The 27,557-nt window shown below is 37.8% G+C and overlaps 1 protein-coding gene across 1 annotated transcript; it reads right to left on the bottom strand.

Moving 5' to 3' along the window:
• Positions 1-1,433: 1,433 nt before the first annotated feature.
• Positions 1,434-27,211, bottom strand: LOC121407412 (NFX1-type zinc finger-containing protein 1-like). The gene is made up of 5 exons (XM_041598475.1): positions 26,927-27,211; positions 16,729-17,238; positions 10,363-15,144; positions 9,136-9,235; positions 1,434-7,755 (listed from the first exon to the last, which is right to left on the bottom strand). The coding sequence occupies exons 2-5, from the start codon at positions 17,169-17,171 to the stop codon at positions 5,998-6,000; spliced, it is 7,083 nt and encodes a 2,360-aa protein (XP_041454409.1). The 5' UTR covers positions 17,172-17,238; positions 26,927-27,211; the 3' UTR covers positions 1,434-5,997.
• Positions 27,212-27,557: the final 346 nt, after the last annotated feature.

Raw genomic sequence — 27,557 nt, 5'->3', positions numbered from 1 at the left:
TGTTCTATTAAGGCTTGTTTCATATCAAGAAAAGATCTTTACCTACCTTGACTTTGATAAGGAGATCCTAGGACCATGCAGTGATGTATCAGGCCTTTCGAGATTATGACGTAATCAGTTAACATCATAAACTCCCTGCATCCTCCCTCAGATGATGTAGGAAGCCACATGAACAGAGTTTTCATGGATGTGCCATCTGCTGTATACGCTGGCGTCAATACATAAGCAGGCAAGTTATGGCTCATGAGTTCCTTATTTCGAACTTAATCCGTTTACTTGGTGATTCCTTTAGTATTTTGTTGTTATCAATCGGTTCCAAAAATTATTAACAATGCAGTGAAAAGCCTAATGAAGTTCGGAGTATACATGTACGTTCCTACTGAAAAGTAGCGCATACATTCGTAATTCCGAAGCTTCGTTATTCCGAAGGTTCGGATATTCCGAAGGTTTGTTATTCCGAAGGTTCGTATTTCCAAAATTTCGTAATTCCGACGGTTCGTAAGTCCGAAAAAGAAATGAGGTTCTTAATTCCGAAGGTTCGTTAGTCCGAAAACGAAGTGAGGTTCGTTAATCCGAAAACGAGATGAGGTTCGTACATGTAATTCCGAAGGTTCGTTAGTCCGAAACGAAATGATTAACGAAACTAATTTCGTTTTCGGACTAACGAACCTTCGGAACAACGAAGCTTATTTCGTTTTCGGATTAACAAACCTTCGGAACAACGAACCTTATTTCGTTTTGGATTAACGAACCTTCGGAACATCGAACCTTCTTTCGTTTTCGGATTATCGAACCTTCGGAATAACGCCACAAATGATCGGATTAACGAACCCTTTTACGTTTTCGGATTAACGAACATCGAGGTATAGGCAATTACGTGTGTCGGAATTACGACCCTTCGGAATTACGAAGTGTAACCGAAAAGTAGTCTCTAGGGGCGATCACCTTATATGTAGAGGCAGCGCCCTAACTCCCTTCACCCCACCCCCATGATTTTCTTTAATGTGAAAAAGGAAATCCATAGTTATAATTTCATTCTCCTTTTTTATTTCTTCCTTCCTTCCTTCTATCCATCCTTCCTTTCTTTATTCTGTCTGTTTTTCTTTCTTCTTTCTTTACAGTATTTTTTTCATTCTATAGTTCGATCCTTCTTTCTTTAACTAATTATTTCTTCCTTTCTTTCTCCTTTCCTGTTTACCTTACTTCCCAACTATCTACCCACTCTCATAAACACACTTCAAAGGACAAGACTGAGAAAGCAAAATAAGATCAATCGACAAGTAGAGTATTTCGATTCGGTCGTGAAGCCAATTTGTCCCCGTGTGCTAGATATCGGAATTGTAAATTGTGCATTAGAACCTGACACAGATTTTACTTAAGGTATCTGCTGCGACACTAGCTTGCTGCGTGCCAGGTGTATTTCTAAAGTCTACAAATAGCCTGCTCGAGATGTGTCGCGTAACGAATATGGTTTTTTTTTTCTAATTATTGCAAAGGTGAAAGCGCCCTTATCTATATGTTAGTATACATCCTCAGTGTCACTTGATAATTCAAATCAAATTTTCCCTAATTTATACGCCAAAGAAGCTAATTCATTGCAAATATACAGGAGTTGCTTTTTTATCTTCTTCATCATCATCCATTTTATAACCATCACAACTATAACCACCACTATCATCATCACTTCTGTCATCATCATTACCATTTATTTATGCATAATGTTAACATATCACCATCACCATTATTTCATACTCAACTGAAACAAATTTGACTTCTTTTTTTCATTCGAATTCTGGTGAACGCTATTGGAATTTATCATTTATTCAATTATTCATTCATGCTCATTCACAGTGTAATAAGATGAATACAACGTATAAGATAATATAGATAATATTCAAGGGCATATAATACGAAAGGTACATAATGGACATACATCCGCCAGATAAAAAGAATAAGAAGAAAGAATATGTAATATAACTCATGGCTTATGCGCGTTTTACGGATTCTGCTATTTTAAAAGAAGAATGCGAACAGCCAATTTAAAAGAAAGCGAGATTTTACAATTTTTTATCTTTAGCTACTCGATAAATCAGTTTTGTGGCAATCTTATTCCTCACAAGTATTAAATGTTCAATTCCACAGATGGCGCTATCACCATGATCACTTTGGATAATCTTTATCAGATGAAACCCGCAAGGGCAATGGTACATCTTAAATATAGAGATTGGCAAGTGCGTGTGATGTGATAGCATTCTTTCCGTAGTGTTTTTTCTTTACTATAAAGCCTATTTATATCAAATCAACGAAATTAACCAACAAATAATAAGCACTAGGGTAATGATTTACATTTGTCTTGAAAATAGACATGATCTATAATGACCTCTCATTGCTAACATTTATATCTTCATCTTTTGGTCGGTAGACAATCGCCAAGCCGACACCCAAATCATTGACACGTGAAGTCATTGCTTTATAACCGGATGAGTAACAGAGTCAAAATTCACACTTTCAATATAACACGAATAATTGAAAAACCTCTTTATAAATCAATATACCATATCATCTTGAAATCCCGCCCATTCTTTGGCAAATTCGTCATGCCTGATGTAATGTCGTTATACGAAGTGTGCCTCCTTTATTTCTGGACACACTACATATTGAATTGAATTGGTATGGTTTATTGAAAAAAATATCAAAAAGGCAGCCCGCAGGCTGAAAACTTTCAATTTACAAGCAAAAATCAACAGAGATAAAATAATTATACAATGGTGAAATATAAATCATAAATTAAATGACCATTGATAAAAGGCCAAATGCAATTGATAGAAATAACAATATATTTATTCTCTACTATCATGTTTGAAATCAAAATACAGGAACAAACAAATAGGGCTAAATGAACAACAATGAACAAAAACAGAAAATGAGTGGTGTAGTTGAAGCAAAGGTCAAGTGATTGAAATTTGAATAAAGTAATTATATTGTGTACATAAAAACAGAATTAATATAAGTCAAAATAATTTCAAAAGAAAGACTAGCTCAGAATACTATCTCAAAAACTATTTCAGAACTACGCCCTTCATACATTTAACCTCTTATAATAACATTCATTGTCAACTAAACAATAATGGATTATTGATAAAATAAACAGAAATTCGTTTCACACTGAAATTTTCGATTCTAAGTTCGGAACAATATCATTCCCTCACATAATGCTCAATGCTATTTAACTCCGTTTATGACCCACGAAAGTAAATGCAATAAAATGTAAACAAATAACATCAACAAATAATATGCCAATGACATTGAATCATAGAACTTTGTTCTCTACAACTAACACGAACAAATAACTGAGACATGAATGTACACTCTTTAAGATAATGAGAAAAATATCAATATAAAAGTGAAAATATTACTTAGCGCTAACACTCTACTGAATTACCTAATATTGGTGAAAAAGGTAAACCAGGCATTTTTTTTGGGGGGGTGATGATACCGTACACTGTGAACATTTTAACCAATGCTGCAATTTAAACGGAACTGGAATGTATCCACTCTTTCCAATATTGGAAGAAAAAAAAATTACTACATTGCATCATTTGGTAAATAACAACACGATGGGAAGAGTCGTACTCTCATCATGTAAGATTACATAAGCAACAAATAATGTTATATACCAATCACCACATCTTGTCAATTTTTGGGGCGGCCAAATCCCCCCCCCCCCCTCTGAAAAATCCTAGGTACGCCACTGAAGGTATCGTAGGTATAAGTATAGTAAGGTATATTAATGATTTATTGAAAATTCATTCGCAGCCAAAGGCTGAGTTTCAGAACATTTTACAAAACATGTACAAGAATATATGATAATCAATTGCATAATGACAAAGTGCTTATGAAATTAAAACATTTAAAAAGAAATTTACCTAAATAGATGCATACCGGATGTAGCGTATATGATAGAGTTTGTGTTTTACAAGTAGTGCACATATTTGCCCGAATTCTCAAGAGCCTTTGGTCCACGCAGGCTAAATTTTGCATTTCTCGAAACTGGGCTTAGTTAGCCCATAGTCATTTGAGGTCAAAGATTTAGCTAACAAAGGAAGCGGGCCGGAGCCCAGAAGGTAAGATAGGCAGCCACAGGTAACGAATACTAACATGGGTACCTTCGAGGTTGGGATACCAAAAACACCAAAAAAATAATTTTAAAAAGAAATCATGCACCCACCTCAATTCTATGGATAAAGGCCTTACGGACAGCAAAATCCTGACATCGAAGCAGTAGCCAGACTCTCAAAAAAGGAGCCCCGCGTTCGTTCACTCGCTTTAAAAATTGCAAACAAAAGTAATAGCTAAAAGCAAATCGGCTCGGCCAAATTTGCGCATGCGCCCTCGGTATATCGATCGGCCAGTGAACAAAGCGAGTGAACGAAGGCGCCCCCCCCCCTGTCAGGATTCTGCTGTCCGTTAGAACTTCATCCATGGAATTGAGGTAGGCGCATGATTTCTTTTTGTTCTTTCTAAAAAAAATATTATTCCTCTCATTAACACCATAAATTGAACTTTGTAAAGGCGTTGTCTGGCTTCAATGCCATAAACTGTCACTGAACCTTGAAAAAAAAAATTGTACTATTCAAAACACAAAAATGGTACTGACATTCCTCCAGTTATTATGGATGGCAAGATTATTTTCCAGGTATCAAATATCAATTTTTAGGTATCAAGATAAATGAATTTCTATCCTGGAAACCTCATATTGATGAATTATGCACTCGTTTATCAAAAAGTACTGGTGTCCTCCGCAAACTGAAGTTTATTTTACCCAGACATGTATTAATTTCACTTTATAATACTTTGGTTTTACCCCATCTCACTTATTGCTGTACGCTCTCTGGGAATGAATTTACGTAGATTATTTCTTATTTAAAGAGGGGTTAATTAGAACTGTTCGTAATGCACATTTCAATAGTCACGCAAACAAGTTATTTCTTGATTGTAAAATATTGAAAATATGTGACTTGGCTCTTATGTATACTTACATATTTATGTACAATTACCATTCAAATCTCTTGCCAAATATTTTTAATAATCTCTTCAACTCAAATGCTTCTTTTCCATTCATACTTTACGCGTCATTCAGCAGATCTTCACCAATATCTTCCAAAAACTAAAATCATCCAAAATTCTCTACGTTGTAGAGGAATTAAGGTGTGGAATGATTTAAATAATGATATTAAACCACGTAAAACCCTAAAAAAGTTTTAAAAACTTTTGAAAGTTGAATTTTTCGCTCATCATAAAAACTCCTGCAAATAGCACACTGTAGGTCACTATGATTTGTAATTATTACTTTTAGTTTGCTTGTTTGTTTATTTTCCCCTATATTAGCCCATTGTTTTTAATTATTGTATTTCACTGTTATTTGTTGTTCAATCTTTATGTATGTGTTATTTTAATTTGCATTTAATTGTAGCATGGCGATGCCCCACCTACAAGTTTTTTAAATGAAAACTTCTAGGGGCTCCCAATCCCATGTTTTTACCTAATTTGTATATACCTGGATTTGTATGATTGATTGTTACATCCACTAACAATCGTTACAGCTTCAAGACGATCATTGCAATGTGGAAGTCGAAAAAAAAATCTACATGAGATAGCAGGAATGGTTGCATCTTCATCGTTAATCTTCAAATTCAATGTAATATACTCCTGGAAGTTGTATACACGTAAAGACAAAGGGCCATTTCTACATGCCTGTCATGTCCATGTCAGAAAGAATACAAATTGGATGTAAACTTTCAGAAAATTATCAAAAATCTACCCTTCTTTATTGCTCAATTTTCGAATAATTCTTTTATGCTAGAAGCCAGAAAGGCTCACATTAAAGTAAATGGTAAATAAATTTTAAACCGTCTGGGTACGATGGGAAGGCAATATGTGTACCACTTTCACATTGATGATGCCCAGAAAGACTAGATAAACTCTTCTGTTCACAGTCTATTTGTCTCCAACACCATCACCACTTTGGCCATTTCCTCGACCACCACCTCTTCTTCTGTTTCTTCTACGAGAATTATTTGAAACATGATCAGGCGCGCAAGTCCTAGGTTCTTGTGACCTGGATGTTTTAACCTCACTCAGAGTCACCTTTTCTTCCGGCTGCCTCTTATCTTTGAATGCGCAACCTGTACTTGCTGTTGCATGATTCTGACCGGAAGTTGAATCGTGCTGTTCGATCGTATGCCTAACAGTTTCTCTCTGGACATCCCCAGACGTATTTTCCTGACCATCATCTCGACGCGCACGTCGTTGTCGACCTCGCCTACGAGTACTAGGTTTACCACGGTCAGCTGTTACCCCAATACTCGGCCTAGAATTGGATGCAGCATTTCCTTGACTCGGTGTTACCTTTCCTTGTGGCTTTCTTTTTTCGTTTGACATGGTATTCATTGTCGTTCTTGAATTATGTTGGCTTACTTCAGGAGTTGTAGTTATGTCTTGAACAGGATGTGGACCAGCGTTCGGTGTTCCACCTCGTTTATGCGCATTGGTTCTTTTCTTCAACGTACCTGTTGTTAGGTCCTTGGCAATAGCTTCCGGAGCGTGAAGGAATGCGCCTTTGTTATCTTCGTTTTCTTCAGGATTTGTTTTACGAGCACTTGCTTCACCATGACTATTTTTGCTTCGATTTGGATGAGATTCATCCTTGATGGCATTGTGGGAAGTGTTCATACTTCGCGCACTGTTATATGGCATTTTCCCCGGTCCGCGCCGCGGCCCACAACTTGGAACTTCTATTGCAAGACGACGAAACTCTCTTTCTGTCAATTTTTGCTCCACAGTGGCAGAAGATCTTGCATGAGGGGATTGACCTTCTTTCAGTGACATGTGTCTGGATTCTATGCGCATACATACATCACAGTCCATTTTTGAAATGCTACATGTGTCCTCCTGAACCATGAATGTATGCCCTTTCGGACATTGACACCATTTCTCACGGGCAAAGGTCGTCGTATGACTTGGATGAAATTCCTGAATATTCTCTAGCCATTTATCTAAAGTAGATTTGTAGAGGTCATCGAAAACCTGTCGCATCTGCTTCAAGTCTGCATCACCATGATTACGGAGAAAATGCTTCCCGTCAAGTACTTTAAGAGAATCTTCAAGGTGCCGGATTCTTTGTCGATCCGTTGACTTCAGCCAATTAATCAGTAGAAGTACACTGTAAATGGTTCGATGCATTACTTCATGAAGGTCGTTAGCTTCTTGGTGCGAAAAGCTAGTAGCATCTCTAAGAACTGCCTTGCCTAGCTCAGCCATCTGTGCTTTAGCCATATCGGTGTGTCCTTTCCAAAAGGAACTTTTAGTCTTGGAACTTAACTTATCCCGGTGCGACTTTGCAGACGAGTACCTATCCTCTATACATATATTGGTTAACATTTCATGCATCTCAATCAATATACGTATGAGTAGCAGTCGAGACGTGAGTGCTGGTTCATATTCCATTTTAAGGTTTTTGTGTCTACGAAGCCAGATCCCTATGGTGTGTTGTTCGATACCTAGGGGGTTTAGATTTGCAAGGGTGAGGGTTCTCATCATGTTCGCTTGTAAATCACGTTTTCCCGACATTACCTGACTCTTCCTAGCTTCCATCTTCTTCTTGACATGCAACACGTGCCTTCTCGATAGCTTGATGATAGTTCCGTATCGTCTACTGTTACGTAATGGCGTGCTGCATTTTGGGCATCTCTTCAACTGAGAAAGGTATAGGAAAGAAATGTGGGTTAGAACTACAATGACGAGAACCGTTTTAAATCAGCTACTTTCATACGCACCAAAGGTCGGAATGTTCGTCATAGAATTCTGAACTGAAATGGATTGTGTTCTGTTGCAGGTTAAAAGTAACTTTTTTATTTTTTTCAATTCGTCCCATACTTGTGTAATGAATCATTTGGAACAAACTGGTATTATTTTTATCATTACTGTGCATGTGCATCGTGTTGCTATCATAATTAGAATTTTATGAATAGATTTTAACAATAACACAGGCTGTTAACATTCTACACCCAAAATGACAGCATAATACTATAGGGGAAGGCGGGGTAAGTTGAGCATAGGGGCAAGTTGAGCCACCACCCCCAGGCTAATATAGAATGAGTCAGACATTGTGGTGGTGTCATGTATTGATAACCCATTGCATAACCCTTATTAACCCAACCAATTTATTTCCAACTTTGAAACAAAAAGTACTTTTTGGAGGGAAAAAGAAAAATTTCAGTCAAAAAAGTATAAAAGGGTGTGAAATAGATAAGTGCTTTTGATCAACACACGTCTTTAAATACATTATAGAAATACGAACAATATTGTTAGTCCAGGCATGGATTTTCGTTCTTGTCATACTCTTTTACATGATGAATGCATAAGAAATGTGTGGATGTGAAAATATCGCAAAAAGTTCGGACTGGGGTAATTTAAGCCAATTCAACATTGGGCAAGTTGAGCCATGTTAATTCTTATGGTGATGTATGACAAAAAAAATTAAAAACGTAAAAAACATTGATATGCAGGCAGAAAGGATCAAATTCACATGACAGTTCTTTTAATTTTAGAAGATGTTTGTATTTATTGAGAATTAGCAAGTGAAAAGACTTTAAATGAAAAATTGACATCCTGGTTGTTCCCGCATACATTTTGTACATAGTTTTTGTGGCTCAACTTACCCCAAAGGTCAAGGTGATTTTCAGTGTGGGGGTAGAAAGTTATATATAAGTGAAAAACATTTCCCAAGAATCAAATTTAAAGGCAAGGTACTTATTTTTTTACAATATTACTAGCCATATCAATTCTAACATGCAAAATGCAACAATAAGTGTCACAACTTACCCCGCCTTCCCCTAATTATAACCATGTCAAATATAGAGTCTAGGGCACTCGGGTCGATCAGGGTAAGGAAAATAATTAAAAAGATAAAATTCATAACATGTTTTTTTAAATTCTTCTTTTTGTCAGATGCTCTAAAATGAGATGTAACAAATAAATTTGATTAATGTTAATAAAATAAGTCAAATTGCGATGTGAAAAGATGGATGTTTTCTACTAAAAGCGTATATCATTGTAAAAAAATACATGTATTACCAAAATAAACGAGTTTGTGGTCTCCTTTTGGTGAAGACCGAGGTGCCTGTCGAGTTCGGATACTTCAAAAACGTGTCCGCATTCTTCCAGTTGCATGAATCTAGATTGGAAATAAAAATGTATTGAAAATGCATAAACACAAAATAAACAATCGCGAAGTAACTTACGTTACATCATGTGTAAGGTCCTGGAGGACTGGAGAAAAGGCAGTCTTCACTCCTGAAGGCGGACAGTTTCCTGCCCGAACGTCGAGTCTACTTCCCTGCTCCTGCTCTACAGCCCAATTTGGCGACTTGAGCGAGCCGTCTCTCATTTATTCAAGCCTTTCTCACCTATCGAGCCCAACTCAAGCCAACTCAACCGAGCCCATCTCCTACTCAAGCCTGTCATCCTGCCTGAATGTAATTTTTTCTCTTTCTGGTTCTCTTAAGGACTACACTCATTCCATAACGAATACTCTACTTCTCAACCTCCACTTTCTTGCCTTTCCATTTCACTTCTATCTCTAACCACTTTTATCTCAGTCCCCCGCTCAGTCCTTCCAGGACCTTACACATGGTGTATCTTCAGCGATTGTTTATACCACCATGAAAACCTTCAATCATAAAAAATAAACAAATTTCAGAAAAGGTAATTTCTTTACTTGGGGAGCGTTTGTGCGTTTCATTTTAGAAGAGGTAGTGTATTTTGCTGATTTTCCCTAAACTTTTTCATATTAAATTCTGGTAATTAATTTCAATTTCAATTTATTTGCTCATAAAAATCCATTCAAAAACACTACTAATACAAAGTATTGTATTCACAAAATAGAAAAAAATACAAATAAAATTGGATTGAATATGAGAGGGGCAGCAAGAAAGGGACAAGCCTTGATTAGCTGACCACATAACATAATATTTATACAAAGACTTCAATAATAACGATTTTAAAAATCACTGAAATTAACCACCAAACAGTTTGTAAATGCATATTGAAAAGGCTGAAACGTAAAAAAGAATAACTTCCATAAAATAATTTTTACTACATCCGGCCCTTTTTATTATTATAATTGTTATTACTTTACTTCATGAATTGCTCGAGGAGTGATAAATCGAGAAAATTAAACCTTTCCATAAGAACTAGTAAACAGAGACAATCACTTCAGGAGTTCCCCAGTACTGGGGGTGGGACGTACAAACTTAATGGAATTACCCAGTTAAATAGTGAAACAAAATTACGTTCAAATACCTGGATGCATCTGTGTCCTGAGAAGCAAAGGTTTCCTTCAGCTTCACCTCGTCGCAGATGCGGCAGAGTTCTGGGCAGATCTCTCCACATAGGCCAGCACATGGGTGACCACACTTCTTCAGCTGCTTCGGACAGGGTTCATCACAGGGTAATCTAGAGCATGGCTCGCAGCAAAGCATTTGACACTCGCTGTGCGGACAATTCCAGTTACACCGTTTTGTACAAGGGGGACACACTTCTCCGCATGGATGATTGCACTTTATGTGGTCGCAAAAGTTCTCACATGTCTTGAAACAAGGAAGACACGGGCTAACACAATCGAGGGTGCACTTATGTCCACATACCAGAGTGCGATCGCATTTGTCTCGGCATGGTAGGTGGTATTTACCTCCCATACATGATCCACATGTCCCATGGCACATGTGCCCACAACCAAGTTCGGTCTGACATCTGACATGGCATGAATCTGGTCCATCGCTACACCTTGCCTTTACTCTGTGACCACATGGCCAGTCATTTCGGATTACGAACACTTTGCATTTCGTAATGCACTTTTCTCCACAAATTCCAGTGCAAGTATGTCCACAAGCGAGCTTCTTTTCACATTTTTCTTGGCAAAACACACCATTCTCGTCTGTAGAGCACACCATATCCATTCTGTGACCACATGGCAGACTCTTGACAACAATCTGAGAGCAATCACTTTGTGTCGAGCATTCTTCGATAACTAGGTGACCGCAGGACGGACGTGTCTTTGTGACAACTATAAGACAAAGGGCTGTATCTGGGTCAACGTTGCATTTAAGTTCTTTTCTATGAGAACAAGACAGAGTCCTCGAAACCAATTCAGTACATACAATGTCGGGATTGTCCGTCTTTGAACACTCTATCAGCTTTATGTGTCCACATGGTAAATTCTTGCTGACAATGACCGAGCACATTCCATGCTCACTGCACCTCTCAAATTTAAAGTGACCACACTGGAGTTGTCTGCGCACTGTTGTAGGGCAGTCAAAGCTGTTAATATCCATATAGCACGGGAGCTTAACAATGTGTTCACAAGGAAGCTTTGTTTTCTCAACCATCACATCGCATTTCACAGATGTGGGATCTTGGCTACATTTCATGACACGAAAGTGACCACACGGCAGTTTCTTTTCCATTTTCTTACGGCATGGTGGACATTTGATTCCGCATATCTCAGAACAGTCATGGCCTCTTTCACACTTATTTGTGCAAGGTTTAGGACAGATGTAGTTTTCATGCAGTCGATCAACCGGATGGCACAAATTGACACACACATGTCCGCAATTAAGCAACGTTCCACAAGGAATTCCACATCCTCCGTTAGGAACCTTCTGAAAATCTGCTGCTCTTTTTACGTCCGTCTTGTTGTGTGGATGGTTGTAACACTGTAAATTCAACACATCACCTATACGACAGTTGGCAATCAAATCGTCGTAGATTCCCCTCCACAATTTGCATTTCTTAGAGTAAAGGGTGAAATTCCCAATGCAATACAGCCCTTCTTTTGCTCTGGAAAGCGCCACACACACTCTGTTGGTGATGCTCAGGAAGCCTATCCTGCCATTCTGACTACTTCGTACGAAGGAGAGTAGAATGATGTCATTTTCTTCCCCTTGGTAGTTGTCGACTGAAGCCACTCTTACGCCTTCAAATGTAGCTCTGTCCATTTTCCCTTTGAACTTCAGTAGTTGTCCAGTGTAGGCAGTGAGTATAGTAATCTGTTCAGGTTTGTAACCCTGGTTCAGAAGGTACCTACACAATTCTACTGTAAAATCAACCTCATGGAGATTGTAGTGACTCATTGTCTCTTTTACGTGTGCCTCTTCTTCCTGGTGATCAAGAAAGAAGATGTTTTTCCCGACCCCTCTTACGTCGTGATATGAAGACACGGATTCGTGGTCTTCGAGTTCCGGGTAGAAGTGATCTCTCATCAATGACGATATTTCAGGCCTCATACGATGCTGCTGTCTGAGTTTCTTGTAGGGGAATCCATTCTTTACCATACGTTCAAACATGGAAACATCGAGATGATATTTTGTTGCTAGTTGGTAAACATTTGGCTTTGGGCGTAGTTGTTGATGATCACCAATCAGGATCAATTGCTGACAGGTAGAATGTAGCGATGTAATTATGTGTGACTCGAGCACCTCTGCCGCTTCCTCAACAATGGTAATCCTTGGTTGTACTCTTTTCAGCAATTCACGTTCACTAGCTGCCCTTGTAGTCGTCATACCGACTATTGTAGCTTGTTGTAGGACCAGACATTTCTCGTAATCATTTGTCTCCTGCAATTCCGTGCATAATTGAGTATACTCGTTTTGAAGAACAGGGAGCTGTGCTTCTAGGATTGACATATATTCGCCTAACCAGTGATGATATAGCTCCCAGCGTTGGGTAACATCAAGCTTCCAAACGTCTCGTATGTAAGTAACTTTGTTCGGATTAATTTCCTTTTGCAATGTTGCCTTTTCCCTCAGGAAATTCTTTACGTCCTTATCTATTTCGTCTGATGATAACAGATCGTCGTAGTAAACTGCTAGAGGAGATAGGTTCTTGACAACTTTGACTTCCGATGATTCATCATCTTCTACGTCATCATTGTTAACTCGCTCTGACTCAATCAAGTCTCTTTCATTTTCTACGTCGATATTATCATCCACTTTATCAACTTCTTCAGAATCCAATGCGTCCCCTTCTCCGATTTCCTTGTCACAAGTGGTCTCTTCTTCGTGATTTTGTGCCACTTCCTTCACGCTCTCATTGTCAGGAATTAACCATTCTATGATCCATGAATCGGCATACCCAAATTTTTCTAATTTCTTCATACTCTTGAAGTGCTTTTCAGACATGACATGGAAATGCTTTAATTCCGTCTCCCTCAAAATACCTTGAGAACTCAACTGGATTCTTGTTTGCACGCCCTCAAGAGCACGTTTCACCAACGTAGTTTCCCGTTTGATGTTCCCAGCACGGCGTGTAATGAACTTATTACCGGTATTCCTGAAACGCTTCATTCTAATGGCTTGTTTCAGATTGTTATTTTCCAGCTCCGGGCATTTGCTACGACTTCCGACTCGTATGATGCCTTCATCTTGAAACTGTTTGATGCCAAGTAAAAACTGGTCCAATGCATGATTTGTGTAACAGACCAGTAGAATAGGACCTGCTTCTTTATCTGACCAGCAATTCTTGTTCTTGAGGAGAGTTTCAACAATTTTCAATCCGATGTATGTTTTTCCTGTTCCGGGTGGTCCCTGAATCAGGGACAGTTCTTGTGTCAGTGCAGATTTTACTGCTTCTAGTTGAGATGGATTTAGCTTGGTTTCCTTAGCTCCTGGCCAGGCATATTCATTCAGAACTGATATGGGAAAGGGAGTGTCAATTTTGCCTTGTTCTGGAGCACTACATGTCGGTATACGATTGATTTGAATGCTCATTAAAGGGGTAATCTGAGGTTTGATGCCATCAGTGGTGTTCTTTGGATTTCCGCCAACCATTAGATTAGACACATCAAGTATGGCATGGCCCGAGCCCTTCATATATGTTGGAGGATTTATGTCAGGCCTCAGTTCAAGAATATATCTTGTCATTGGAAAATCTGTAGGGCTTACCTGCTGGAGACCCGTCAAAACATGGCGATATGCCTCGAAGAATACCGTTGATTCCACCATGACAAATGTTTTACCAATCAAAGATGACATTGCTTCATCGAGAAGTCGTATGTCCACCACCCCGCGTGCAAGTTGTCTAGCATCGCTATTTGCTACGGTTGCTGAAATGTACGATTTGAATTCATCATCTGATAGTAGAACAAGTGAACCGTATATCAAACGTTTCGACACTTCCCATCTGACGTGAGGCATCCTTTTAAATGACATTAGATAGGTCACCCCGAAATTGTTGGATTCGGGCCGGATAAGTTCAACTTCCTCGTAGATCCGGACATCTTGAACTTTTACTCTATTCTCTGGCTGAACTTGCTTGTTAAGAAGATATTGATCTAAACCACTTCTGAGAGGCTGGATAAAATCCTCTTTCATGAGCCTGAAATGCACATCAAAGTAATGATTTGCGTTTGGGTAGACTCCTTTAACTATATGAGGCCTCAGGTATGGACGATGAGATGGTTTCAGTTCTTCATAACTTGGAAGAATGCTTTGTTGTCTGAAGTCATCTGGTGGTGGTTTCGATGAAGCAAACCGCTGCTTCATGTGCGCTAACTCTTTATCCGCTTCAACAGACTCTATATATTGTAAGAGGCTCTTGGCAGAAAGTGCGACGTCCTGTGTTAACTCTCCATCGATGGAGTTAATCACGTCTTCCATGAGTACCAAGGCTACCTTGATGTCTGCTAATCTACTCGGAATACTGGAGGACATTGACTCAAGTACTCTCAAGAGTACTGCGATGAAACCTACAAACTCAAGAGCGCCTCCTTTGCAAGCTTTTCCCCGCTTACCAATCAGAAAAAGTGGTAGATGTTTATTAAAGAGTCTAGAACCAACAACTACCGAAAAAATCATAATAACTGTACTGGCCACGCCGACACCATCGGAAAGATGAGCAAGAACGTTCCAGAATAGACGTTGTTTCTTGTCATCTACATCAACTTCCTCGAGACCTGCGACAAAGCTTCCCTTCAATGAACCAAGCTGAATTGCTGCCTCTGAAGGCTCCATCATAAGAAGGTCATTCAAGAAGTTTGAACTGATGGGTTGAAAGGTGCGCTTGTCCTTTGGTCCTGAAGAAGATGACCTGGTAAACGGGTTAACAAAAAAGGACAGAAAGAAGGGGTAAACAATGAAAGGACATGAACCTGAAGGGTAGCACACACTGAGGAATTCAACTGATATACCCAAACAGATATACATTCGTTTCCAGTATCTTTTGAAAGAAATGTTCCATTTAATATATCATTCAGTCATGAATATTTAAGCCTTAAAAAAACTTGCAGTAAAATAATTCGAGCAGCCTCACCTTGCGAACGAAGCACGAATGAACATGCTAGGAACCCCCCCCCCCCCCTCTCTCTCTTTCTCTCTCACAAAAAAAGAGGAATGTCGACCGTATCTAGAGCTTATAACTTTTCTTCTTTTTATCCACCATTATATGGAACCATTGTGGGTCATTTTGTTCATGTGAGAAAAGTGATCGGACGATCAAAAGTGTCAAAGGAATTTGGCCGATAATGATAAATGGATTTTTTGGGTCAGCACTTTCTTCCAATTCTGTCAGTCCATAGGTTCTGAGCAGACTGAGCTCATAAGAATATCTCTTTTCGGGACCCCATTCATTGTCATTATAATATACGGTCACTTTTGAAATTCTGAAATTGCAATTCTACGATATCCCATGCCAATACGAGAGGATCTTTGTACACCAAGTATAAAAACTAAGGCGTTAAAATTGAAACATTTTTTTTTGCTCCCGTGAAGGGCACTAACAAGCTAAAGGACAAGTCCACCCCAACAAAAAATTGATTTGAATAAAAAGAGAAAAATCCAAAAAGCACAGCACTGAAAATTTCATCAAAATCGGATGTAAAATAAGAAAGTTATGACATTTTAAAGTTTCGCTTAATTTCACAAAAACAGTTATATGCACATTCGGGTTGGTATGCAAATGAGGAGACTGATGACGTCATCCACTCACTATTTCTGTTGAATTTTATTATATGAAATATGAAATATTTTAATTTTCTCCTCATTGACAACAATGATTAATTCCTCCCTGAACATGTGAAATAAGCATTGTTTAATACTATATGATTCAGTCAAGTCGGTCCCTATGGTCAAATCTGTAAAAAATGAAATATTGTATAATTCAAACAATAAAAACAAAAGAAATAGTGAGTGATGGACATCATCGACTGACTCATTTGGATGTCACTGAGTTGTGCATATCACTGCTTTGTGAAAAATAAGCGAAACTTTAAAATTCCATAACCTTCTTATTTTACATCCGATTTTGATGAAATTTTTATGCTAGTTTGATTTTTCTCTATTTATTCAATTCAATATTTTTCTAGGGTGGACGTGACCTTTAATAATCTTCCATATCTAATAGGGATGTATTATTATTGGGTAAGATGATTATAGGCGAGCAAGATCTTCATGACTTATAATTGGGGGTTTTTTTGTTGATATTTAATATTTCATTTCCTAACTTTGGTGATTTTGTTGTTGGAAAATTACTTTTTAAGAAGTAGTTGTATGTTCCATAAACCCGAACCCCACCCCACCCCCTGGATATTGACACCCATTAGAAGAAGAATGTTATGGTAAGAGGATTTCACATGTCATGGCAAAATATTATTTCTCATAAATAGTACAAACTTACAGGCGATCTTTGGAAAACCGAGAATCCGTACTCTTGCTAAGAACCGGCAATCCACATCCTTCTACTTCTATGGCTTTACCTCTGACCCCTGTTTTGGATGTTGGTGTCTTTGGCGGGTATCTCCTTCCTCTTGCCGGATATCCATGCTGCTCTCGCTGGTCTCTCTGCTTTTGATGATGTCTTCCATTTTGATGAGTTCTACCACCAGATTGTTCGGCATGATCTTTACGACCAAAATGAACAGACTTCTTAGAACCGCTTCTCTCATTCTTCGTACAGCTCGTCTTCCTCTCCTTTGGTCGAACGCTTTTTTCCTCGTGGTCTTTGGAAGCGCCACTGACCTTTGAACCTGTTGCGCTACCCGTCCCACCGTTGGTACCCTCTGTCGGCTCTCGACCCCGCGATGGGAAGTTTGTTCTGTCGCTCAATGTCTTCTCTGCCATGATTGCTCTTGGTATTCTGCATGCAACAACGTCTCCAAATATAGGGCAGCATCCGTCAAGACAGTGTCTACGGAAGTAAATATTGATTATTATTATTATGCCATATCGAAAATTCTCAGACAATTTCTTTTTCAATGCCATATTTTATTCCATATTATGAGTTCAATTTTATATTTTAAAATTAAATTTTTCTCCTTCGGCCACAACGCTTTCTCGACTTATTTCAGGGATACTGTAACAGACCCCCATCTTTCTTCTTCGTCAGGTTTTTCTATTACCGATACTAATAATGGTAATCAAAATATAAACAAAAGTGATATTGAAATAATATTATTCATGATAATGATGATGATAATAATGATAATAATAATAATAATTTTAGTAATGATAAGAGCAATAATAATAATAAAGGTAATTATGGATATGCTAATGATAATGAATGTTTTTTAAATAATGCAAGATGCCTTATGGGTTACTACCTCGATTAGTAGCGTTTTTTGAAAAATATATGTCGACTTCACCATATTTGTGATGAAAAAGGGTTATTGGAAAAGGATGCTTATTTTATTTTAAAGGGTTTAAGTAAAGAAGAAATTTCAAAAATTGGAAAAATATATTCAATAATTCCTCATGAATGGAAAAGAAACGTTGAGCCGGAAAGGAAGTCTATCCACTGTGGCCTCAGCCTAGAAATAGTATTTACAAAGAAAGTTTATAAATTTGAAGAAATAAATGCAAAAATGGTTTATAGAAGTCAAATAAGCAATAATGTAGAAATTAGCTCTGCTTTTTATAACTTAATGGAAGTTTATAATATAACAGTCAAGGAAGTGGAAAAGATTTTTGTTCGGCCAAGGTTGTGCACATTAGTTTCCAAATTGAGAGAGTTTCAGTTTCAATTATTGTATAGAATAGTCTATACGAACCATCATCTACACAGATTCAAACTTCGGATAAATGGGTTGTGTTCATATTGTAATACTTTAGAAGAAACATACCAACATGTATTTTTTTAGTGTAATATAATTAAAAGACTGTGGGAGAAATGTGCTGATAAATTAAACTTACCGTTTCTTAGGAGAATATCTTGGAAACAAATTCATATTGGAATAAATGGGACTAATGTAAAAACAGAACAATTATTAAACCACATTATAATTTTGATAAAATTCATGATCTTCCATGGTAGGGAAAGGGGGTTACCTCCAAATGTAAAGGAAATTAGAGATAAATTAATTGAAAATAGAAAATTAGAGAAACGGCTTGCAACGGAAAGGGGAACCTTGGCATTTCATTTAAGAAAATGGGAGCACTTTGACGAATCAGCCTCACAGTCTTCCACCACTTAGTTAGTTTTTTTTTTTTTATTACCATTATTATTATTCTTTTTATTTGTAGTTTATGGGGGTAGGGGGGGTTAAGTGTAGCTAAGGGTCTGGTTTTAAGTTGTGTGTATGCTTTGTTTTATATATAACTTCCTCATTAATCAGTTTGATTGAAGAGTATGGAGAATCTTAACTTGAGTTTTATATACAGATTATAAGTTTATTTCCGTAATTAAGATTTTTGCTGTTGTACCCGGATTATGTTCTGTATTTATCCCTTCGTGATTATAAGTTGTTAAAGAAATGTGAGCAGATTAATTTTAAGTTTACATTTGAAGTTCATATATATTCCTTTTCTCACCATGTTAAAATGTTTATGTGTAAACTTGAAACAATTAAGTTTTAATGATGTCATGTTATATATATATTTTTTATATGTGATATGAGGAAGAAATAAATATGATTTAAAACAAAAAAGTAACGAGCCCAATAAAAAAATAAGGGGCCGGATATGGCGTATCAGAAAAATAAATACAATTTTGCGAGCGAGCAAAAAAAGTTTTTTATTACAAAATCAAAATTTTGTGACAGAATTTGAATATAACATTCAGAAAATGATGTTATATTCTTCCCTTCTCTCTTTTTTTTTTTTTGGGGGGGGGCATGTTGGGGGGGGTCTTGAAAATTTGCGGGGGCAAGCGCCCCCATGCCCCCCCCCCCTCTATACGCCACTGATTTCGGGGTACTTGTCGGGATGGGGAGGTTAATGTCTTCAAGGTTGTTTTCCCAGCTAGGGAACAGCATGTGTCTCGGAGGTACTTCCTAGCAGGTGGTACCCAATAGGGGTAGATTGAGTCGGGTAGTAATCACCCTAGAGCGTAATCACCATGAGGGGAAGTGACGTAACTACGGGGGCACGGGGAGGCGCACGTGCCCCCCCCCCCCCATCGGCTGGCAAAAAAAACGGGGAAAAGGAGAAAAAGAGGGAGAATGGAAAAATTAGCGGGAAAGAAGAATTATTGTTCATGAAACATAATAAAACATAATTTGCTCAGGGCCTAAGTCTTTATTGTTCATGGTGCTCGCATTGTCTGTTTAACGGGATGTATAATCATGTTGTACTAAAGCCTCCCGTTTTCAAGTCAATTCTTGCACTTCGAGTTAACATTGTTTTATGTAGTGACATATACTTCTTTTTCATGACTTCTCAAAGTGATTGCCCCATTTTAAGGTCTTAATATAAAACATTTCCTGTCCGTGCTTCAGTTCGCATTAGTGAATTAGTGAGATATGTCTTCTCTTCATTGAATTCCTAAAATCAGTCCTTGAAATGTCCCCTTTCCTGATCTGAATATCAAAAATTTCAGCTCGCGCTTCGCGCTTGCATCACGTGGTTAGTGAATTACGCATGATCTCAGTGAATTCCTACAAACAAGCCTTAGAGTGCCCCTCTTCAGGTCTGAAATTCCTAACTTTTCAACTCGCGCTTCGCGCTCGCAACACCGAGATGCGTATGAAAATCATGATTACAATGACTTCAAAAAGTGTTTCGTGTGTTTAGATGTATTCCTAACAAAATCAGCAAGCGCTGCGTATGGTGAGATATGTATCCTCTCAATGGATTCCTAAAATACAGTCCTTAAAATGTCCCTGTTTGGGTTCAAGTACAAAAAATTTAGCTCGTGTTTTGCACTCGCATCGTTTGTTTAGCGATACAGGTATGTATCATTATTGCTGAAATTTGCTTGTAGTGTCCCTTTTTAGGTCGGAATATCATAAATCATCAGGGCGCGCTTCGCGCTCGCATTATTTGATCAGTGAGAAACATATCCGTTTAATGGCACTGTCCTTAAAATGCCTCTATTAGGTCAGTATACCTGGCAACTCAGCGCGCTTCGCACGCTCACTAAGTGACTCAATTTTTTTGCTGATGTGCTGCCCCCCCCCCCCATGCCGTGACCCATGGTACGCCACTGCTGAGGAGGGTTCTAAATATTGCTTTTCAAGGATGGATGTCAATGGGAAAAATTGTCAGAATATTTCATAACATTTAAAATATTGTTACAATTTGCAAAATACAGAAAAATAGTGTACAAGGTTTTGTTGAGGTCTAACGTGATTAAAAATATAATTAAGAATCATCCATGCATGAATCATTTTGTTATTTGACTATATGATAAAGGTGCTCTTTGTCTCCATGGTTTTAACCAATTCGCTCACAAAATCGTCCCCCTTCTTGATTTATCAATATTTTAGTAATGACCAGGTGCGGCGCCACGACAAGGAAGCAGGTGCGACCGCCCCATATGATTTGAAAATAAAGAATATAAAAACAGAGGTTAACTCATAATAAACCGATAATTCAATATTGAGTGGGAATAACGTCATCATAAAGACATCTTGCCCATCCCTGACAACCGACTGCTATTATAGATCCTGGGTTGGTGATTTACCTATACGTCCAATGCCATTTCGTCCATTTACCATGTCGTCTAATGCCGTTTTGTTCTATTCAATGTCAGTTCATCCAAGCTACTTCGTCTAAAAGCCACTTCGTCTAAATGACACTTCGTCCAATAGGCACTTTGCTCAATAGCCATTTCGTGCAATAGCTTGTTGTGCCAAAAGCCACTTTGTCCGATAGGCAGTTCGCCTAACCTCATTGCCAGTTGGTTCAATTGAAATTTGGTCCAATATCCGGTAAGTCCAATTCCCAGGTGAGGATCCAGGGGGTGAATCCCCCCCTGGCAAAATTTATTTTTCACTCGCATTGAATATTTTTTCAGGATTGTGCTTTAAAAGAGGTTCTACAAAAGATTTTACCCATCTCCTACCCCTTTATTTTGTGTTCTGATTGTTTTTGTTTTTGCATTTGAAACAAAACGCAGGCGAGAAATAAATTTATGAAAAGAGTTCCTAGTAGATATAGGCTATGAAATGATAATAATAATAATAACGTTTTATTTACCCAGGGTAGCCACTTCAGGTAGGAAACTGCTCTACCAACGGGCCTTGCATAACATAACATGTTATCATAACCCTTCTCCAATCTTAATGCTGAGCGCCTAGCAAGAAGGCAGAAGGTCCCATTTTTATAAGTCTTTGGTATAACTCGGCCGAGGATCGAACCCACGACCTCCCGTTCATGAGGCGGACGCTCTACCGCTGAGCCACCATGCTGCAAGTTTTCTTAGGGCACAAGCCTAATGAAATTTCGATACCTCCCTTATCAAAATCGATCCAAATTTGAGAAGGTGCGGCCCGAAAAACGACTTTGGTCTCGTGGGACCATTTCCCATTTAAAATGTGTATGTTATTCTTTTTTGACATATTTTGTAACATTATAATTTATATTTTTCGATAAATCCACTGCGCGAACTTTTTGACCTCGCCTCTAGCTGACTATATACTTTCAAGTGTCGCGCAACTTTTGAGAAAAAAGTCGCGACACTCGGTTGCTTGGTTCCGAAGTTACTCAACGTTATATTACGTAAGTGGATGTCAGACCCAAAATCGCTCAAAAACTTAATTTCATGTACAAGTCTATGTAGCCAATAAGAAATGTTTCATTATTCCTTACTTTTATTGAATAAAATCATTTGATCACGTGTTTTTTTTATGACTAAAGGGTATCACTTGTGATTTCAATTGAAAAAAAAAAAACAAGTGGAATGCCTCTGGCCGTCTCACCTGCATCACGCGTTTCAATATAGCAGCAGTGCTGACTTTGAATAATACTCTAACTCGCACAAGATGTTCAGTGATACATGGTTACTCTTATGTCCACTTTTTTATGAACTAGACCAATAAACTTACAGAGATATGATGGTTATTCAACAAAAAACCCCAACATAGCCAAAGTTCATTGACCTTACATGACCTTTGACCTTGATCATGTGACCTGAAACTCGAACAGGATGTTCAGTGATACTTGATTACTCTTATGTACAAGTTTCATGAATCAGATCCATAAACTTTCAAAGTTATGATGTTAATTCAACAGATACACCCAATTCGGCCAAAGTTCATTGACCTTTGACCTTGGTCATGTGACCTGAAACGCGCACAGGATGTTCAGTGATACTTGATTACTCTAATGTCCAAGTTTAATGAACTAGACCAATAAACTTTCAAAGTTATGATGGTAATTCAACAGATACCCCCGATTCGGCAAAAGTTCATTGACCCTAAATGACCTTTGACCTTAATCATGAGACCTGAAACTTGCACAAAATTTTCAGTGATGCTTGATTACTATTGTGTCCAAGTTTCATGAATCAGATCCATAAACTTTCAAAGTTATGATGGGAATTCAACAGATATCCCCAATTCGGCCAAAGTTCATTGACCCTAAATGACCTTTGACCTTGGTCATGTGACGTGAAACTCATGTAGGATGTTCAGTGATACTTGATTAACCTAATGTCCAAGTTTCATGAACTAGGTCCATATATTTTCTAAGTTATGATGACATTTCAAAAACTTAACCTCAGGTTAAGATTTCGATGTTGATTCCTCCAACATGGTCTAAGTTCATTGACCCTAAATGACCTTTGACCTTGGTCATGTGACATGAAACTCTAATAGGATGTTCAGTAATACTTGATTAACCTTATGGCCAAGTTTTATTAACTGGGTCTATATACTTTCTAAGTTATGACGTCATTTCAAAAACTTAACCTCAGGTTAAGATTTGATGTTGACGCCGCCGCCGTCGCCGCCGCCGCCGGAAAAGCGGCGCCTATAGTCTCACTTTGCTTCGCAGGTGAGACAAAAAACGACAAGTCTACATGTATGTCGAAGGAACGGCCGTCTGCTGATCTCTCCCATCAAAGCTTGTCACGCTTCGGGGGGAGGGCTCTGATTTGACCGGGGTACAGCTTGAGTTGTCATGGATCACATCCAAACGGCTCCCGTTTACAAAAAAAAATGCTATAGAGAAATTAGCTACTTGATTTTCACACCAGGTCACATGACCTGGGGCCCGTTGCATAAAACTTTTTACCTGAGAAAGCTTAGGTTGTTTTTACCGGAGTTTTTGCCTTGTGTTACCGGAGTTTTGCCTTGTCAATGGCAGAAATCAGACTAACCTTAGTTTTCAGTTTTTACCCGAGTTTTCTCAGGTAAAAAGTTTTATGCAACAGGCCTTTGGTTGCAACACAAATGACTTAAAATTGTAAGAAATGTAAACTATCCCCCGGTGGATCAACTCTGGCAATGGTTTTATTAGTTTCATTTGTTTACATTACTACAAAAACATGTATATCAACACAAAAATCACCCAAAACTGATAGTAAGCACTAAAGTTATTACTAAAATGCCCTCAGCCCCATCCATATTTGGCCTATTGGGGGCCACGCCCACCCAGATCAGATTTTTGGGCGACAATTTCTAATATTTTGGCTGGTTTCATTAAAATTGATAACAAAATGCTCTAGAGATGACACTGCATCAAATTAGTTGGTGCCCCAAAGAATTTGACACAATGCCCTTTTTACCCCTTGCTGTATAGCCCAACTCTACTTTTAGACGAAGTGGCTTTTTGGACGGAGTGGCCCTGGAGAAAATGTTTATTAAACAGGTGATATTGGACCAAAAGACATTAAACGACATGGTCATTGGACGAGATGGCATTGGGCGTAGTTCACATAAACCCCCTTTCTCGAAGAGTCTTATCTAAAGCCTAGAAAGGCTTGCCAAGGCTCTCCGACAAAATTTGATCTCAGGTCATCATAATGATATCAGAGAATTGCAATGTCAACCATTGAATCTGCTCCTTGATATTATTCATATTTCTTTCGGGGACACTTTCAATAGTTATCACTTTTTCGAGTTGTGATAAAACAAAGTAAAAGATGAGGAGAAAAAGGGAAGAAATAGGAAGAGGCGTAAAAGATCATTAATAAGAGACTACAAGTATTTTTCACTCTCTGTTGGTCATAATTTTAATTTTAAAAAATATTCAATGTTGCACCCCCGCCCCTCATCAAAATATTGTTACACCATACCTGCATGAATAGAAATACTATCGATAAAAATTCCGTGATTATTCGTCATTACCGGTGGGTGTAACAATGAGCCAACACTCCCATTATTTTGATGACATTAACAATGGAGTTAAGTGCCAACTCAACCTGAATCACAAGTTTGCTTCTGATTAAAAAAGGGCATTTTCACACGTGAATCTTGAATCAGCATTGTAATGATGACTGCAATTCGTCTTTAGAATCATCGAACTTTTTACACGTCACTCGAAAACTGATTTGAATTCGAATTCCCGAACAAATGACGTATGTGTCCTTGGTGACTTGTCAATCAAAGCACTGCATCACAAATGCAAACTACGATGAGTGCCTTTCACACGCGAAATTCGTACCATGATTTCAAATCACCTCCGGAGTAGAATTGGAATTCGTGATTGTGATTAGCGTTCGTGATTCTAATCACGTACTAGTTTGGTTTCGCACGTGCTTAAAATTCGTCATTAGCCTTATTTTCACTGGAATCATCATTCAAATTACGATTTTTTTTACCGTGTGAAAGGGTGATAAATCAAACATGCATAATCCTTGCATACTACACAGCAAAAACTGTGGTGTTAACCGGTGTACATATAGGACCACACCAGTTATCTTACACCGGTGTTAAATTGGTTGTGTTAGTTTTACACCTATAGGTGTTATTACAACACCTTTGGTTGTTACATTTACACTCTTTGGTGTTATGTTCAATCTCTAGGATGTTATTTTGACACCTCAGGGTGTGGTCCTCTATTAACACCAATTGGTGTCAGTTTTAACACCACAGTTTTTACAGTGTAAAGCTGATACCAATACAAAAATTTTATCACAATTAAAATCAATGCATTGGGGCTTGGCCTTTTGTCCCCTTAAAATATAAGGAGAAAGTGAAAGAAAGAAAAGGAAAGGGGATGATGCATTATAGTTATTCTTATTTGAATATTTTGTGAATTCATTATTTTCATACTATGGTAGAATTTTCGCTCCCTTACTTAATAAGTTCCCCTGTGTTTTGTGACTCCGTTAATAATTGGGCTCATTACACATCTGTTCTTAAGTTTTACAAAGAGGGATCGACAAAGACATAAAAGATAATCGATATCTAAGTTAGCTACCTGGCATATATGCAGTAGTGTGAGTGTTTTTATTTGAATCAAAAGAAAAAAAAATCCAACACGCGAAACGCTGGAAATTTCATCCAAATCGGATATGAAATAAGAAAGTTATGACATATAAAGTATCGCCTATTTTTCAAAAAAAAAGTTATGTGTACCACTTAGTGACATGCAAATGAAATAGTTGATGATGTCCCACACTTTTTTTATTATTGCTTTGTATTGTTTCAATTATGCAATATTCCAATTTTTACAAATTTGACAATAAGCAGCAGCTTGACTGAACAACAAAATGTTAAAGCAATGGCAATTCCAAATATTCAGGGAGGAATAAAACTCCTTTCACAATGTTCACATGATAGTGAGGAGAACATTTGAAAATTGCATACTTCATTTAACAAAAAAAGTAAATAGTGAATGGGTGATGCTGTCATTCGCCTCAATTGCATTATCGACCAGGACGTGCATATAAAAAGTTTGTGAAATTAAAGAATTTCATAACTTTCTTATTTACATCCCATTTGATGAAATTTTCGTCCTATGTTTGTTGGATTTTTCTATTTGTATTCAAATGAACGTTTTGTTGAGGAGTTGTCTTTGAATGAAATCTCACAGTCATTTCAATTTCCAAATAAGTCTACATTGAATGTCATCTTCCTATAAATTCTAGGTACAGGCATACAGCAATGGTGATCAGACAAATCCGTAGTGATTCTTGGAAATTGAACTCCTTAAGAAGAGACGGCATATGACAAAGATCTCCTCACTAATTTGCACAGTAGTAGTAGGGTAAATACTAGAAAAGTGGCAAGTTTTAATTCATGATTTCACTGTATTAAACATCATCATTTTCATTAATTTTTTCTTCAAACCTGGCTTATTTTGACGCACCAAGTTCATTACAAAATAAGCAATTGGTTAATAGATTGTATATCATTTGACATGCCCGCATACATTACATTACGTAACTATGTACCAAAAAGTGCATCAAGCTAAAAAAAATCGTTGACCAATAATAGTTGTTTTCCCTCATCAGGCACTGCAACTCAAGTTGGGCATTGATTGTGCTATTAGCTTTTCACCAAATAAGGCAAAACTAAAAAAAAACAGTAACATTATTAGTCATCATTGATTTGACTTTATTCATTTTTTTTGTCAGGGTGAACTTAGGGTGGACCACGCCCTCATTAGTCATTCCAAAATATGCACTCCCAAATGTTCATGTGTGCAAAAACGAACAACATTTATACACTTGAAGGGAACTAGAAAATCAATCTACTTCGCAGTATACATACCTAAGTATTAAAGTTTCCTCGAGGATGGCGTGGCTCAAAATGCCTTGCCCGGAAGTAAACTCTTCTGACGGTCACTGTTCGCGTTCATTTTAATCTTGCCACTTTCTCCAATTTTCATTCTTTATCGCCGCCGCTGTCACTCCCATAATCGTCACTCCCATAATTTATATCAGATAATGAGCGAAAGTATGATATCAGCAATGTCCGCACCTAATTTGCTATGTCATCATTAACTCTTTTTTGTGACGATGGTTTGCTGTAATCAGTAGGCGAGTGAGATCCCCTGCGCATGCGCAGAAACTTCGTGGGGAATTCCAAGATGAAGTTGAATTGCATATTCCTCGACATTGTTTATAGAGCTACACGCAGGGGCGGATCTAGCCTTACCCGATAGGAGGGGGCGAACAATATTTCAACCGAACATTCTCCCCGATTGGCTGCTCAAAGTTGATTTTTGTTTGTTTATTATAAGGGTAATCCTAATTGTCATTTCTTAGCTTTGTACTTTTAAAATAACATGGATATATTTAATCTTATTAGCCCTATATGAATATTGCGAACATTGCGAATATTGAGCTAACGCTAAGCTGTTACTTTGTAGAAAAGTCGGGTACAAATTTTTTTGTTGATA

Source organism: Lytechinus variegatus, chromosome 2, assembly GCF_018143015.1.
Source record: "Lytechinus variegatus isolate NC3 chromosome 2, Lvar_3.0, whole genome shotgun sequence".
In the NCBI taxonomy this organism is placed as follows: Eukaryota; Metazoa; Echinodermata; class Echinoidea; order Temnopleuroida; family Toxopneustidae; genus Lytechinus; species Lytechinus variegatus.
The sequence above is the reverse complement of the archived record's forward strand: the minus strand, read 5'-3'. Positions and strand labels throughout refer to the sequence as shown.

What these genes read in the sequence shown, in the direction of transcription:
- LOC121407412 (XM_041598475.1), bottom strand. Translation starts at nt 17,171, where the DNA reads ATGGCAGAGAAGACATTGAGCGACAGAACAAACTTCCCATCGCGGGGT. An exon ending in CAGGACACAGATGCATCCAG is followed by an intron (nt 9,236 to 10,362) that starts GTATTTGAACGT and finishes TTTCCAATCTAG; the next exon opens with ATTCATGCAACTGGAAGAAT. An exon ending in CCACAAACTCGTTTATTTTG is followed by an intron (nt 7,756 to 9,135) that starts GTAATACATGTA and finishes TACCTTTCTCAG; the next exon opens with TTGAAGAGATGCCCAAAATG.